The sequence below is a fragment of the Cydia amplana genome, chromosome 16, assembly GCF_948474715.1.
Source record: "Cydia amplana chromosome 16, ilCydAmpl1.1, whole genome shotgun sequence".
In the NCBI taxonomy this organism is placed as follows: domain Eukaryota; kingdom Metazoa; phylum Arthropoda; class Insecta; order Lepidoptera; family Tortricidae; genus Cydia; species Cydia amplana.
Window position 1 is genome coordinate 4,448,245 of NC_086084.1, and position 17,010 is coordinate 4,465,254.

The 17,010-nt window shown below is 37.7% G+C and overlaps 1 protein-coding gene across 1 annotated transcript; it reads right to left on the reverse strand.

Moving 5' to 3' along the window:
- Window positions 1-356: 356 nt before the first annotated feature.
- Window positions 357-2,694, reverse strand: LOC134655270 (uncharacterized). Its single transcript, XM_063510720.1, has 2 exons — window positions 2,561-2,694; window positions 357-2,480 (listed from the first exon to the last, which is right to left on the reverse strand). The coding sequence occupies exon 2, from the start codon at window positions 2,383-2,385 to the stop codon at window positions 1,237-1,239; it is 1,149 nt and encodes a 382-aa protein (XP_063366790.1). The 5' UTR covers window positions 2,386-2,480; window positions 2,561-2,694; the 3' UTR covers window positions 357-1,236.
- Between the last annotated feature and the right edge of the window lie 14,316 nt (window positions 2,695-17,010).

Consider the following 17,010-nt stretch of genomic DNA (forward strand, 5'->3'; position numbering starts at 1 on the left):
TGACCCAAATATTTTACTAAGTCAGATGCAAATGTGCACTTCGTAAATTTTAATCTGAAGCCCTCCGTCTTGATTGCTTCCAGCAACTTTGTTAAATGTTCAATGTGTTCGGTGAACGTTCTGGAAAATATAAGGATATCATCAATGTAATTAACTGCAAAGTCCGTAAGCTTATATTTCCTCAATATGTTGCTTAAAATTCTTTGGAAGATTGCTGGCGAGGTCTTCAACCCAAAAGGCAGGTCCATTGAAAGTGTCCATCCTGGGTTACAAATCCTGTTTTCTTTCTGTCCTCAATCCGTAAAGGAATAGACCAAAACGCTGAGTTGATATCAAGTGTCGAAAAAAATTTACAATTCCTAGTCTTCGTCATAAGGTCTTCGATCAGTGGGAAGGGCTGAGCTTGTGGTACTACTATTTTATTTAAGTCCCTAAAGTCAATACATAATCTTGATTTTTTATTCTCCTCTCTTTTAAATGCCAATGTGACCGGTGCAGCAAATGGACTATAGGATTCCTCTATTAACTTATTATCTAGTAACTTTCCAATTTGCTCTTCTATCTCTTTTTTATCTTCCATGGTACATCTGTATGGCCTCTTGCTGCAATATTTATCCACCAACAAGTCTATTCTGGCTTCATACCCATTGACAGTCCCAACATCATATTTATGCCTTGCAAACACTGAGTTATATTTATTGATCAATGTATTTATTTCAGACTGTTGCTCCTTGTTCAAATGATCAATTTTTATCTTAAAATCCTCCTCCGTTATATGCTCATTAAAATTGACATAATATTCTTTTGTTGTGTTCTCATCATTCCCAGGAACTTTTGATTGGTTATGATTTATTTCTTCATTTGAGACTTCCACTTTCTCATTATCTTTTATGTTTGTACCCAGTACCTGATGTATATCCAAATTCTCATCTTGAGTTAATCGGAATATTTTTATTAGGTCCAAGCCAATCAGAAAATCATGCTTGAAATATTGTTCATCCACAATGGATATATCAACATTCTCTTCTTTGTTAAAGATTTTTATTTTTAGGTTGGTCAAACCGTCAGTTTTTTTAACACCACCAACTGTTACTAAATTTTCTTCATTTAATTCGTTTCCTCTCCCTTTTAGGCTTAAGAGCTTAGAATTTATAATGGAAACAACTGAGCCTGGGTCATAGACTGCATTTATCAGATGTTTATCATTAATTAGTAATTTGACCTTTATCAGTGGTGTTAGTATTCGTTTTTTGGAACTGATTCATTTAACTCTGCTTCTATCAATGCATTATTAACATGTTTAATGAAGTTTTTCTTCACTTTGTCATCTTCTTTTGTACGAAACCAACATGCAGTCTCAGCGTGATAGCGGGTGCCTTTGTTTAACCCTTCACAAATTTTGCATGGCTTTAGTTCCTCATTCCTGAAATTTGTTCTTGAGGGTCCATATTTCTTCTTAAATATGTAGCTTTTTTTGGTAACCATATGCTCATACTTGCTTACTTCATTGAACAACTCAACTGTGTCCTTCAACGCTTCTCTATCAATTTTGTTTAATATGTACTCCGGCAAACCCACTGCGATAAGATCCACCAATGTACCAGAATCAATTGACTTCCTCATATCGAGTAAAAGCTTTTCCTTTTTTATAGCATAATCCAACAGTGAGCCATCCTTATATTTATACAGTAATGCATATGTAACTGGGCTCCACCCTTTGTTGACAAATGATTCACAAAAATTTTTCCTCCACTCAGACCATTCTGCATTCATAGTCAGTTTTACAATCATGGAACTGTACCAATCTGCACAACTTTTATCCATAAAGAGCCTAAGAACTTCTATCTTTTTTCCATCCGATATCTGGTAACGCTCACATTCCTTTTCAAAAATGTCCATCCATTGAGCTGCATTCGAATGTTTGCTAGTAAACTTCTCGATCACAAACTTATCCGCAATATTCTTCAAGCTCTGTTGTTTACTTTCCTGTGTACTTTCTATTAACTTTGCTAATAAGTTTTCTAAGGTATTGGCCCCTTTTGTGCCGGCAGCAGTGGGTGCGGTAGAAGCACATTGGTCCTGATTCAATTCTTCCAGGTATCTGTCTGCAAACTGCACATTACCGTCCTCATCCATATAAATTTGCTCTAGTTCCTCGGTTAGCGAGATCCAGATTCTCCTTGTCTGGTACCTTTTTGATAAACTATTCTTTACTTTACTATATGCCGCTGTTTTTATCAATTCTTTGTGATGACCAACTGACTGTAGTCCGTCCGGTAATGCATAACTCTTGTTGTCCTCGGTGGTTATTGAGGTTATACAACAGACATTTGTTTTTTCGTCACTTCCAGGTAGTATTGTGAATTCAAAACGAAGCTTCGTCATCTTTCTTCGAAACCCGTAACTAGAAATGTCGTTTTATAAGATGATTTCACTTTTGTTGATATGAATTGGACGAAAGAATAACTTCATGTGTTGCTCTGTAAACAAAGTTTTATTTTTTATACTACAAGATTTAATGTTAACCTACAATGTATGTACTATTACAAAAAATACCGACCTGTAAACAAAGAAACGACATTTAAAGTTTATTCCTGCTTTAGTCACTCCTTTCTCAATAACAAATAACAATTATAACGACGATTATTTAAAGCGGCATTGCAATCTCTCTAACCTCACTTTCCACCTTTGACGTATGACATGACATTGACAAGTCAAAGCAAAGTGTGGCCACATTTAAAAAGGCAAACGATATCGTTTATTTTTTTACATATATATATATATATATATATATATAAAAATAAAAATAAATAAATATATATTTAAATATATAAATATATATATATATATATATATATTTAAGTTATTTATTTATTGTGTGTGAACTGTCCTAGTTATATGTTAATTTTAATGTGTGTATTTTGTGTTAGAATATGTAATGGAAATTTATAATTTGTAACTCATTTAATAGAAATAAAATTATTTCATTAAAAAAACATATTGTTAAAAATTGTGTAGGTAATATACGGAACCCTTGGAACGCGAGTCCGACTCGCACTTGGCTGGTTTTTTTTTTAATAAACGCAAAGCTGCCAAAGTACCAACTAAATGATATTTCCTAACAAAATAAAACATTGTTATTTAACAAAAAATCATTGTTTCGTTTCGAACAAAATCGGCTTAAGCCAGCTTAACATTCAATCGAGATTCCAGTTAACGGATTTATTTTAAGCCAATTAACGGTTTTTTACGTCCCCTAATGCCCAGACAAACTGAATAATTAAACGTTTGATGCATTCGCTGTCTGTGCCCATAAACTTGTTAATTAATTCACTTATCTAATTACTAATCTTAAGTTATCTTGAGCTCGATTCAGATTTCACTTGTTACGGTTTTGATACGACCTTGACTATCGTTTTGGTGATTGGTGTTTATGACCGATGCACTTTATTTCGCATGCGCCAATCAGCGTGAGCGATCTTCAAGGTCGTGTCAAAATAAATTCAGAACCGTTACAAGTTCTTAAATCTGAATCGGACTACTTAACTATAAAACTCCTGTGAGCCTCGAACATATTAAAATAATTGAAAATAATTTCACAAAGTAATATGTTAAATTAAATGGCGCAGTCGTATAGGGATTCTTCGGTATAGCCATCGTGATTAAGTTAGGTATTACAAATACATGTTGTACCTAGGTACCTATCTAATTTTATAAAATGTTGTCTGAAAGAGATCGCTTTTTAGCGATAAGACGGCCTTTTGTTACCTATTCTTAAGCTGGTATTTCGCTTTCTGTGTATTTTTTTAACTTTATGGTGCACGGTAAAGAATATTACTTACTTATATGAAAGTGAATATTTTCGGAAATAATCCCGAAAGGGAAAATGTCGTGTTAGCTAAACATAGCTATTCTACAAAATGATTTCGGTTCACTGAATACGGAATCACATAAATGTTTTCCTTTACCTGTTATAGGTACATGATTAAACGCGCTTGCTTGCTAAATTTAGCCACGCGATATAGACTGCTATTAGTTCAGACGTGGGATTTAACCTTTGACAAAACGGATTATACCTAGCGCGGTCTGTAAAGTAACGGTTTATAACTAGTTTCTTCCCGCGACTTTGTTAGCATGGGATCAGGGATGTTGCGAATATCCGCATCCGCAACCGCGGAACTTCCGCATTATTTTCAACATCCGCATCTGCATCCGCATCCATATAAAATCAATGCGGAGTTTAATGCGGATGCGGATGTGGAACAGGTCGGTACAGGAACATCTTATTAGCATCGGCGTAAGTGCTAGACTGCTGTAATTTATTCAATTAGCCAAAAAAAACTATTAGAAATGTGCAGTCACGCCTGAATGGGACTTAATGTACCGAACCCTTGGAACGCGAGTCCGACTCGCACTTGGCCGGTTTTTTTTTAATAAAAATTACTATAAATGTAATATTTGACGTTTTTATGTAGGTACCTAATATCCTGACATCCGCATCCGCATCCGCGTCCGCGGATGTCAAAAAATCGGCATCCGCAACATCCCTGCATGGGATGATGATGATTGATAAAATCTATCCTTGGTCCTTCCCCGGGCCTCAAACTATTTCTATAGGTACCTAATTTCATCTAAATAGCTTTAGCGGTTTGAGCGTGAAAGTAGAGGTAACAGACAGACATCATCTCTACTACAAGGTTTATTATAATATCTATATCTACACTATCTATATTTATGTCTTACACAATTGTTAATTTAGTCTATCAAGTCGCAAATCAGAGTCAAATTTTACGATTTTGTTATACAGTTTGTGCGGAAAGAGAAGAGTCGTAGAATGTATTGGATCCCATACATTTCACGACTCTTCTCTTTCCGCACAGACTCTAGTGATGGTACGCCGCGACTCAAAAAACACAAAGAACCGAGTGAAAGTCAAATTAAACAAATCTGTACCTTCAGCATGAATGGCTGATGACAGTAGTTAGCCTTAGAACAGCTTTTAAATTTTAAACCTTAATCCCTACACAAAAGAGTTCAAGCTCCTTTTATGCATCATAAATTAAATATCTCGCGGCTAGTTACTATCTCGCTGAAAACATGATTACAGTTAAAAATCGTCGCTATACTTACTCAACCTCATATCTGCAACAATCATTTGATGGAAATGTCGCTTTTCTTTCATTCGAAATACGGGTGTTTTTGTCATCAAATAAGTGTTGCAGATACGAGGTTGAGTAAGTATAGCGGCGAAATGGCATTGTCCATCTTTACGTAACACGCTTTTCAAATCTGCACCTTAATGTTCTCACAATAGAGTCGAATGAGCTGAAGTAACATGGACGCATCTTTTGACGCATCCGGCGGCGGATAACGAAGGCAATCAGCCGACCCGCGATCCGATCCGGCGTAACGAGCACGGCTTATTGCTTAGCAATACTAACGATCTTAGCTGCACTGGCCGCGTAGCCAACATGCCAATCGCGCTTCGTAGCGATCGAAACGCAACTGTCACTGTCACACTAATATGTATAGAAGAGTGATTGAGAGACACAAAGCGATTCGATGGCGAAGCGATAGCGTTTGTCACCTTGGCTAGGCCGGCTGGCTGGGAAACGACGCCATGCTTGGGGCTGGACGTGAGAATTTTCTGTGTTTCGACGATAATAACATCAGGTGACAAGCATAAGTCACTAAGTACCACCACAAGTTCATAGCCATAGTGAACCATATTAGTACGAAAAGAAGGTTGATTTTTGTTTAAATATTTTATAATAATTAGTGACTTTTGCTTGTCACCTGACGATAATCTCTTGATTATCTTCTACAACAAAACAACACAACATAAATTCAAAACAACACAAACAAGGTAACAAAATAAATTCGCGATAAACCCGTTTGTATATGTGTTCAAAACGCGAAAGTTTAAAATGTTATATCTGCTACTAGCGACCCGCCCCGGCTTAGCACGGGTTACACAAACTCTTAACAAATTATACACCTAAACGTTCCTGTTGAGGAACGTATAGGCGTATTAATAGAGTGGTTGTTGAATCACTCTATTAATAAATGAAATCCGCATGAAAATCCGTTCAGTAGTTTTCGCGTCGCTAACATATATACATACACACAAACAGACAGACATGGCGGGGGCCTTTGTTTTATAAGGTGTAGTGCAAGCAAGCAAGTCGAGCAAAACAAAGAGGCACGCCGGACCATCCTTTTCTCGAAGCGATTCAAGCCATTTTCGACGTCCTGTAATTTTGTGCTAGCTGAAGCTAGAACCCTGAATTTTCAGTAATATTCGTTTTTCATTTTTAGTTTTGTGTTTAGACATAAATTTTGAGCGGCAAGGAGGGTTGAACTCACGACACGTTTTGTGTCGACTGAAGGGAGACACACCTCGCCTTTCTAACCTCCCTCGCGTGATGCTAACGAGTCACATTGTAATTCCAACAATAGCGTTCAATAATTAATTCACTGTGTACCCAGTTAAACACCATCGTTATAGGTTTCGCCGTTAATGAATTTAATTCCGATTGTGGGTGGGATCGCATAAATAGTCAACTGTGTGGTTAAATGATGAACGATCCTCTTTAGGTAATAAGCGTTTGTTGACGAAATTAAACAATATACTCGTACTAATAATGTTTATTGCATATCACATCACATGGTGTTTTACCTTATTACATAGACTTGTACAAGTTGTACACAACATGACAACCTGTAGGGTTCGGCGAACCGTTTACTCAAGAGAAGATCGAGTTGACTATCGAGTTTACAGTCATATTTATTATTGTTTAGGTACTTTATTTATTAAGTACGATAATTAGTCATCGAAAAAATCATTTAATTTACATTTAACGTTGTTACATAAAATAAAACATTAAATGTTGCTTTACGATATCAAGATAAGAGCCAAACTATGTGCCTATAGTAATTGAAGAATACTCATAGGTACTGCCAACATCAGCTTAAGTATATCCTTACTGTCGCAAATTTTAGTACCATCTAAGGTAAACGTACTGGTGCTCGACGCGGTACCAGTACATGTCATCTTGAAACTTAAGTCATTGTCAATAGAGGTGACAGCAGCGTCATGTTATTTAAAACACGTCAGTCTAATTAAGGAAAAAATTCCCTTTGATCGCTTAGAACAATTCATCACATCCCATCTTCGCCAGCTAATTAGGCAGTAATCCTTAAATCTTCCTCATAAGAACATCCCACGTCACTCCATAGAGATTCGTCACCATTGCCACATAAAAATAAACCTTATTACTTAGATATAAAGTTCATAATTGCAGCGTCGCGTGTACAGTCGCTATCAGATATATCGGAGCGGCAGATGTGCTTAAAAATATCTGAACACGCACTCTAGCGCCTTGACAATAGAGGCGTGTTCAGATATTTGCGAGCACCTCGGCCGCCCCGATAAATCTGATGGCGACTGCACCATCCACGTCAAATTTATGTATTCAATTTTGCACCTTACTCCATTGTAATAAGGCGAGATATGCATATGAATTTACAGTGTACTGTCAGCTTCAGGTAACCGCGCGGCACCCATTAGCTAAAACAGTGATGAGTTGTAACTTGGTAATAGGAGGAGCGATTAGTGGAATTCTTTTAGTTACTGAAAAAAATCTAAGAAAAAGCAAGGTTAATCTACAGTGGCATTGTTCTTACTTAGGCTTAGGTTTAATGTATACTAGCGACCCGCCCCGGCTTCACACGGGTTACACAAAACCTTAACACCTTATACACCTAAACTTTCCTCAAAAATCACTCTATTGATAGGTGAAAACCGCATGAAAATCCGTTGAGAAGTTTTGAGTTTATCGCGAACATACAAACACACAAACAGACAGACTAGGCGGGGGGACTTTGTTTTATAAATTTTATAATGTGTAGTGATGTAAAAATCGATAGATTTAATACCTATACGAAATCTAATGTACCTATACCAGCTGTGATAAAACAAGGCAAACTTACGGCTCATTTAGACGGTGCGAGGACTCGCATGCGAGTTTGATTACATTGCGTCGTTTGATCGGTCGGCTGAATTGATGTAACCTCAATGGTCCGCAATGTAACTAAAATCGTATACGAGTTCGCGCGATGTCTAATGAGCCCTTAATTGTGTGGAGTTGTTAGAATTGTCTCGATGAGTATTAGTTGCCTGTGGAAAGAAAAGTACAGTCAACGATAAAAAAAATATGACATAAGACGCAAACGAGAGAAACTATAGTGGTAAGCAATAACCGTCGCCCACAGACACCTACAACATCAGAGAGGGTTCTATCACGTTACCGGTCTTTCAGATGGGAGTACGATCTTTGCTGACGCTTTGTAGTCGCTTTTCGAGTCACTAACAACCGACTCTTAAGTCCTAACCAGTGCGTCTCATCAGCTTGAATAGCCTGCCGACTGTCGAATCAGCACTCACGTGGCACTTAACTCCTAATCCGTTAGGGTGCTTTTCCAACGACATAAAGAATAAAAATGCCTTTGAATTCAGCATAATCAACGTGCGATAGATTTATATAGTCTGTGCGGAAAGAGAAGAGTCGTGGAATGTATTGGGTCCCATACATTTCACGACTCTTCTCTTTCCGCACATACTCTATGAGTTAATTTATTAGGGTTACGTACCTCAAAAAGGAAAAAACTGAACCCTTAGGATCACTCGTGTTTCTGTCTGTCTGTCCGTCTGTCACAGCCTATTTTCTCCGAAACTACTGGACCAATTAAGTTGAAATTTGGCACACATATGTAAGTTTGTAACCCAAAGATGGACGTGTAACGTAAATAAATGAATTTTGAATATGGAGGCCATTTTTGGGGGATAAATGAGAAAATTAAAAAATAAAGTTTTTCAAACTATATCGTGTTACATATCAAATGAAAGAGCTCATTGTAAATCTCAAATATATTTTTTTTATAATTTTAGGATAAATAGTTTAGCAGTTATTCAAGAAAATAGGCTTAAAATGACCATCCCCCCCTTATCTCCGAAACTACTGGGTCAAAAATTAAAAAAAAATACATAAAATATTTCTTTACCTATATATGACAGGAAAACCTATTAAAAATGTGCAGTCAAGCGTGAGTCGGACTCAATGTACGGAACCCTTGGAACGCGAGTCCGACTCGCACTTGGCCGGTTTTTAATTAAATTTTTTTAATGTACCTTAAATACTACTGCATATTTTTATATTTCTTCATAAATTGCGTTTTCAATGCTTAGCCCTTAATCTCAATACAAAAGGCTAAAGCAACTGGGTCAAGCGATGCTTAATAATTTATTATTTCGTTTCCTTTGTCTTATTACAGTACAATGGCCGAACAGCTACTAAGCAATTTATGGGAAACTCGTTTAAGTGGAAGATAAAGAGTTGTGTTTGAGAGAGATTTGAGCTGGATTTGAGAGATAAGGAAACTGCAGGATTCGACTTGTTTTATGACGGCTTTTGACATGGCTATCGTCCAAACTCCGGTTTGGCGGGTGCAATTTTATTTGACGTTAAAAAAATGTGAGGTCAAGTGAAACTTGCTTTGATTTACATTCGATGTCTGTACCTATATTTACTTTACGAAATACCTTGTAAATAATTTTTAAATAATATAACCGCTTTTAGAATAAAAAGGACGTAATTATTATTTGATGTTATTTTAATTATTTCCAAAATGACTAACCGTCAATGTCAGATGTGAGATATTTACAGTTATAGTAAGAATAAGTTAATCAGGCAGGTTTGCATATAGCACAAGTATGTTTTGCTCCTAAAAAACCGAGCTATTATGGTTATGGCATTGCCAAAGTCGAATACCGCTCAAGGAAAACTGTATTTCCGAATGTAGCTTACCTTAAATATATGATAAACCCGTGCTCTATCGTCAATAAGAGGCATGCTCCAATATAGTGGGACGTGTAAGCCGGATTATTTTGATATCATTATTTTATTATACTTTAAGGAAGTATTCGATCCACAGGAGAACCAAGATCGTTGACATGATTACCAACAACCATATGACCCATGATGTGATACATGTCAAAACTGACATATACTCTAACGTCTACGCGTAAAATTTAGTTTCTATACATCTCGCTTGCACTAATATGTCAGTACGAGCGAGATGCATAGAAAGTAACTTACGTTCAAGCTAGCGTTTATGTCAGTGCCAAACTGATGGTGAGCTGAGCAATACTAAAATCTGGAATTTTGTATTTTTAGGAGATTGAAATAACCCCAATTAGTAGCTCGAAATAGCATCTGCGATTGCAAGCTGAAATTTCTGACCCCTAGACTACGCCTATAAATAAATGACTTATTATTCATGTTATTCAATCTAAAAGCAATGACTTGCCATTATTGCCTATCTATTTTCAATTTCAAATACCTATATATGTATTAGCAAGCGAAAACAGAGCCCAAAGTTTTTCTTTGGTTGAGCTTCACCAAAAACACTAAAGCGTTATTATTATTAATTCTAGATAAACTATAAAGTGAAAGAAAAATTCAAATAGCTTTTTTTACTATTAAATATCCAAATGATAGATTGGTATGCTCGTTGTCGCCCGCGAACTATGAGTACTTACTTAGATGACGTCATCCGAAAATCAATTTTGGCGGTGACACGACACGGCACAGTTCAAGTCACGACGCTGACGTAGTTAGCCAGCATCATGCCAGCATCGCTGAAAACCAGCGTAGGAATATAAGTGATTTATATAATTATAAAACAGTCACGTTATACATGTATAAAGTAGCCTAACTAAACCGTTGAAGGTATAAAAAAACATTGAACTTTTTGAGAAGAAGGGATTTTTTTAAATTAAAGCCAGGTGACAATTAGGTTTGAAAGCTTTTAATGGACTTCTGGACAGAATATATACCTACAGATGAAGTCGGGAGCGGGGCTAGTGAAAAATATGATTGTCATACCTACCATTTAATTATATGGAAAGTACATTAATCCCAAGATGTAACCTACTAGACTACAAGTGTTTACTTGCGATAACTTGCGACAAACGAAAAGTTAAGTGGTAGTTGGCTACAACCCGCTTTAAATGAAGAATAAAAGTCAAGTGACAAGAAGATTTGGTATGACGAATGTAGAGGTCAGTAGGAGATCGCGTAGCCTAAATGATATATGATGTGATGTGACCGACATATAACTCGTTATATTTTCCTTTTCCAACGCCGAGTTATAGTATAACTCGTTATTTTTCCTTTTCCATTTATAAAATATGCTACGCCGACCACAAATTAAATAGGAAGAAAAAACCAATAATAAATAAATTCATCCAGCTTTGCATAAGCGAATTAATTAAAATTTAAAACACCTACGCAATAAATTCCAAATTCTTATTAAAAATACCATAACACTCCCGTTGGAACGCCGTTGTTAAAAGTAACGCACGGAGCGTATCAAATTGTTATTTAATTATTTCGGTGAATATTATGCTTGAGAACCAACCACTTTCAGTTGATCCTCCGCGCCCCCTTTATTGGTAAAACAATTGTAGAAAGCGGGGAGATGGGGAACCATTTCAAAGATCCGTTTAAATTGGTGTATGTAGTTAACCGACCAGCGAACTCTGAGCTACCTCGCCCTTCTCCTTACGTAATATAAAGCCGGTAAAGAAGGGTATCAAGGGTTTTTGAGAGGTCTCCTTATTCTGGTGCGGTGTTATGTTTCCTTTTTACATTTCCGCGGCTCGGTGTTTAGATGGCGTAATGGGTGATAGAACTTCACGATGGCCGCATTTACACCGAAAGGGAATGTTGTAAATTTAGTATAATTTATGTTAATTTGTATTGGGCCTTTGTTTGTTATGCCGTGCGGCAGAATGATTTTTGTTTGGAACCCAGCTTTTTGCACCTAAATACTGTGAAATAATATCAATATTTCAAATACCAAAGGGTTTTGTATTTAACTTACCTGTACTTTTGCCAATCCAGTCATAATGTACCAAAATTCAAAGTGTTTTCGCTTTTCTTTTTATCTTCCACCAACTGTTTTTTTTAAATACTCCCTTCATTTGTTCCGAAATCGCGCTACCCCTTTTACGTTTCCTTGATTTACATTTACATTGCCTTTACGGTTTACGTTTGACTCTAAGGATTAGTCAACACAGTAAATCCTATTAAAATGATAGTGGACGACCGTTTCTCCGTAGAATAGGTACATCATATAAACATCATATGTTCTATAATATAAATGTGCAGAGAGGAAAATGGAGACAACGTTTATATGCAAAGTGCCTGGTGAAGGAATTGCAAGCGACGACACCGCATGGCGAGGAAAAAATATGACCCTAAAAATTATACGCGAGCGCGCATTTGCACACACACACACACACACACACACACACACAGACAGAGACAGAGACATAGCGATTAACTTTTAAACGGGGGTTAAAAACACTAAGGGTCGGTTGCACCAAATTGTTTATCGTTAATGAGTTCGCTAAATTTTTATGTATGGAAAATTTTATAGTAAAGCGCCGGGGCGCGCCGGCTGACGTTGATCAGTCTGTCAAATGTGGTTGGTGCAACTGGCCCTAAAACTCACATCTGTGTGACAGGCGCCCACTTCATAAGTACGGCTACCATCAGTTTAGTTTGGCACTGACATAAACGCCGTCGAGAACGTAATTTACTTTCTATACATCTCGCTCGTACTGGCATACTAGTGCGAACGAGATGTATAGAAAGTAAATTACGTTCTCGATAGCGTATATGTCAGTTTTGACACTGTCAGTGACTCATGGTACGGGCTCAGGTGTCTGCTGCAGATATTTGAAGTGGCTCTCATTAGACGTCTTTGTATTCGTCACTGATGTGTCATTTAATCCGCTACCCCTACCCTGTATGGATTGTGGCCTCTTAGATGGTATACGAGAACAATGTTTTAGTTGGAGATATTGTTGGCTGATAGAGGCATCAAAACAGTTGCTTAGATACACTTAAGTAAGTATAAAATGAAAAATATTCCGAAAGTAGAGTGGTTTTCGGATTTTTTGCAGTGATAAAATATTTTTAGAACGCCCACTCCCGCCAAGAGCACCTATTACCGTTATTTGCATCCTTTGCAGGTGCGAATTTCATTTATTAGATGCCTAATAGTGCATATATTAGTGCATTACTAATACAGTGGTCGGAAAATAAAAGATTGCTGGTCAAGTAGATACAAAAGTATGTATAAAGTGCTTTTCTCAGAGAAATGCCCGGAAATTTTAGATGAAAATACATTGCTGTCGCGTTTTACTATAACTTGTACTATATTTACATTTACATGTACCGGTTCTTTTAATAGATAGATTTAAGAGGAAGGTTTATGTATAATTTGTTAACCCGTGCGAAGCCGGGGCGGGTCGCTAGTCTCAAATAACAGTTATTAAGTATTAAATTCGTGCCGGCATGGCGCGAATGCCGTCAGCCAGTGACGGGTGAAATGGCGGACGTGTCTGGCCGCGGCGCACCGCTACCGATACTTGCCGATACCCTACAAATGAGCGTTTTCCAAAAAAAGTGTACATTTCATTCATGTCTTCAAAATATTGACTTCTTGGGCTCATTTTACTCAGAATCATTTGTACATTCACGCCTCATACATGAAAAAATGTGTCACAAAATTTTGTATGAAAAAATTTTTTCCAGTGCGTCACGTTCATACAAATAAAAAAAATCATACAAGAATGTGACGATCAGGAAAGGAAATTTTTGGACACATTTTTTTTATGTATGAGGCGTGAATGTAAAATGCTTCTGAGTAAAATGAGCCCAAGAAGTCAATATTTTGAAGACATGAATGAAATGTACACTTTTTTTGGAAAACGCTCAAATAATTCAGGCTGGATTTATAAATACGATTTTGTATATACGGTATCGCTACGGGTCAAACAAACCCCCATGACCCCCATATACGATTGAACATTCAGCGATCAGGTATGGTTTCGGTTTATTTATTTTAAACTTTACTGCACAGTAAAAAATATACAGTGACAAAAGGCGGACTTACACACGCTACAAGCTACACGCTACACGGCATTCTCTACCAGTCAACCTTTAGGCCAAACAGAGAAGCATGGTTGGTGTTATCAATGTTGTGTTCTTGCTTAACCGTGCCATAGAGAATTAGTTAGAGATGCCACGAATATTCGGCAACTCATCGGTATTCGGCGTGTTCGGCCATTTTGCCGAACAATCGGTATTCGGCTGAATACGGCGTACTGTTAGACAGGTAAGGTTTATTCGGGTAATTCCGGAAATCAGGCAATCCCGATAATCATTGTAAAATCACTCATATTCCGTTGTAGTAAGAGTCAGCTTTCGGAATTATCCGCCACTTTCGTTCATTCGGAAATACCCGAATACACCTTTTAGTTAATTTCACAATTACTTAATAATCTACGAAAATGATTATAAGGGAAAAAGCTTAATATTAGGTACCTACTTAAAATGTATTGTTTGGAAGTTGTTATAAATGTACTGTTACACCTACCTCCGTCCAAGAGTATTTTGTAGGGAGGGTGAGGTACCTACTGAAATGTAACTAATTTCACCTAGAGGTACCTACTTAAGGTTCGGCGCAAAAAAATGGGAAAATCGAAGTACATTTCCTCAACTTTTTAGCTTCATTGTATGTAGATACTTACCTATACCACGAGTGTGTAATAACCACATTTCGTTTCAAACCTAACCCTTCGCCTGCCGATATGCAGCCGGGATTCCGCGCTGCAATTACAGGACTGCCTCCAGGGTCCCATTCTCTTTAACAATACCCATAACTAAACAGACGTAACTAAGTGGACAGTGTTCGTCGCTTGTGCCCTTTTGTCGCGGAACATTCACTTTAACAATACCCCGCGTAACAAAAGAGACGTAACTAGGTGGACAGTTGGCGTCGCTTACGCCATTTTGTGGCCAAACGGTGAACAATGCCCATTTTTTCCTCTCAACGTTTCACAACCTGGGGTCAACCGCTTGGTATTTGTCAGTGCGTTTAACTAGCAGGGCTATGCTTACTCAACGTTTAAAAAAAAAATTGAATTATTTTTCACCATGATTTGTTATCGACCACCAGGGAACTTGACGTAACGTATTACGTAGTTATACGTACGTTGTCACTGTGTTATTTTCTGTCATACATTTTACTGGATAGACACCGATACCTATTATACTTACTTTACTCTTTGGACACCGATGTGGCTTTAGGATTCACAATTTGTTCAGTTCAGTTCACAAGCACACAAACTATGCATTTCGATTTTAGAGTAATTAATGTTGGGTTAAAGTCAGGTCACATATTTCGTATAAACTATTATTGACTCGACAAAATGGGTCATTATTTACAGGTACCTAAATTTAACGTACAATTCACAACAAACTCCAAATCCGCAAACAGCCAAAGGCCCTGCTGAGCAAACGCACAAGTATTTACCTCGGGCCTTGTTTCAACTGCTGAGCTTCGGGAAATGAGTTTTACCGAGTAACCGAGCGGAACCGAGGGTTAGCAAGCCAGTGGCATATTTTTAATACCGGTTGTCACATGCGCGGTGCCTGTAAAGACATATAGGATAGGAACGTCCTTTGTCATTTTATGAAGAACCACATAGAGTCCATCTAAAGGGGCCCACTGATGGTAATCACATAGTATCTCGTAGTCCGCCGGACGATTGCGGCCTGTCAGTTGTTCGGAACTGTCAACTTTTTGTTCTAACTGACAGGCCGATATCGTCCGGCGGACTGTTAATCAGTGGGCCCCTTAAGCCAGCCATACTCAGCCCTTTTTTTTATGAGAGCCACAAAGACGGTTTTGTCTTGTAAGCCTCGGGCCGCAAGATGCATTTGCTTAAAGGATGACTCACGCTAGACCGGACCGGTGCCGGGCCGGAGCTTCCGGCGCTTTGTTTTATATGGAAAGGGTTTGTGCACAAACCACGCGAGGTGTTTTCGGTTACTTTTTGACCCACTTACTTACTTTTTGAGTTTTCATATTTTTTAAACATTCCAGGCAACAAATTTGTTTACCTAACCATGAATGTTTACGCTAGATACCTAGTTGTAATTATTTACTTCAAATAAGTAAAAAACTTAGGTATACCTATAGGAAGTTTATATAAAAGCCATAATATAACCCATCAGTTCTCAGTCGAGTAATTATTAGGATCGACGAGCGACAAATATAATTTCGGCTCTAAAAGCGAAGATGAAATACGAAATTCGAGCAAAACTGATTTACGGAGTCTTGTTAGTGGGGACGGATTGTGTAGGGTGACTATGCGATTAGTGACTGGCCAACTATTTCAGGGGGCCTAACCTAACCAAGTGAGAATCGTCGTTTATAAAAACCTCAATCGAACGTTAAAAAACAACGAAAATGATCATGTGACTTTAAGTTTTAAATACGTTCGCGGCTAGGCAATTGTGTCGTAGGTCGAAGCCTCCGTATAACTTGTCTCATTTTATAACAAATTCGTCATACGCGAACCGCGTCACGACTTGTCATGCAAATATGTAGGTATATCCCCATGCATTCCATCCCATCAACAGATCCACACAAATTTTCAATTTAAAGGTTTATGGCCTGACCAGTAATATGTATAATATGATCATTGTCAAGAGGGCGCTGTTATTCTCATGCAAAGTTCAATATACATAGTATGAAAAAAATAGTTCCAGTGAAACTCCGCAACATGGCGCGTGATCATATATTCCTGGTCAGGCTTTACCTCCAAATTGAAACCCATTATTTTACATAGGAGGCAAACGAGCAAATAAATCGCCTGACGGTAAGCGATTACCATCGCCCGTGGACACCTGCACATCTCACAACATTCCCGATATCACGAAACGACTTGTCGAACAGTAAGCTTGTCCCCTACATCAAGTCAGCTTGGTCATCCTACAAGAGTCCACTTTTTATCATTTCTCGGCGAGAAAAAATGACTCTCATCATTTATTTCGCTGAAATCAAAGTGATATCCGATTAAGTCGGCGT